Here is an 883-nt window from a genome sequence, read left to right on the forward strand (position 1 = left end):
CCCCTGCGCGAGGGGGGGGCGAGGGGGGGGAGAACATTGGAAGGAAGGAGGAATGAGGGGCTTCAGAGGAAGGATCCTGGGAGGAGAGAAGGAGGGGGGAGCCCTGGGGGAAGAGAACGTTGGAAGGATGGAAGAATGAGAGGGCTTCAGAGGGGGAATCCTGGAAGGGGGGAAAGGGGGGGACAATAAGAGGGAGGGACCCTGGGGGAGGAGAACGTTGGAAGGAGGGAGGAATGGGGGGGCTTCAGAGGGGGGATCCTGGGAGGGGAGAAGGAGGGGAGAACCCTGGGGGAAGAGAACGTTGGAAGGATGGAAGAATGAGGGGGCTTCAGAGAGGGAATCCTGGGAGGGGGGAGGGGGGGACAATAAGAGGGAGGAACCCCGGGGGAGGAGAACGTTGGAAGGAGGGAGGAATGGGGGGCTTCACACGGGGGATGCTGGGAGGGGGTGCGCTCTAAACCCTGCCGTTGAGCATTGCCCAACACTGGCCAGGCCCATCATGGGGGACTCTTCGGTTGTGTCTACATCAGATTCCAAGGATTCCAAGGAGAAGAATAAGATGGAGATCCTGTACATCCTGGTGCCCAGCGTGGCCATCCCTCTGGCCATCGCCTTGCTCTTCTTTTTCATCTGTGTCTGCCGCAACAACCAGAAGCCCTCCTCGCCGCCCGCCCAGAGGCAGCCGAAGCACGTCCGGGGCCAGAACGTGGAGATGTCCATGCTGTCTGCCTATAAACCCAAGGTAATGTGGGGAGGGAGAGATGGGACGGCTGCCCAGCGTCCAGCCTGGGATGCGACTGAGCTCCCCTCCTTGGGCACTGAAGGAAGGAAGGGGAGGAGGGAGGAAGGAAGGAAGGAATGGAGAGGGAGGGGAGGAGGGAGG

At 61.4% G+C, this 883-nt stretch overlaps 1 protein-coding gene across 1 annotated transcript in view; it reads left to right on the forward strand.

Annotated features, from left to right (window-relative positions):
- The window catches only part of ROR1 (receptor tyrosine kinase like orphan receptor 1), a 369596-nt gene that overhangs the window by 351417 nt on the left and 17296 nt on the right, over positions 1-883 (forward strand). The window contains exon 8 of the mRNA XM_027852854.1: positions 531-742. Coding sequence (XP_027708655.1) covers positions 531-742 — 212 coding nt within the window. The remainder of the gene's footprint in view (positions 1-530; positions 743-883) is intronic.

The sequence above is a fragment of the Vombatus ursinus genome, unplaced genomic scaffold (genome assembly GCF_900497805.2).
Source record: "Vombatus ursinus unplaced genomic scaffold, bare-nosed wombat genome assembly UNPS02009824.1, whole genome shotgun sequence".
Lineage (NCBI taxonomy): Eukaryota > Metazoa > Chordata > Mammalia > Diprotodontia > Vombatidae > Vombatus > Vombatus ursinus.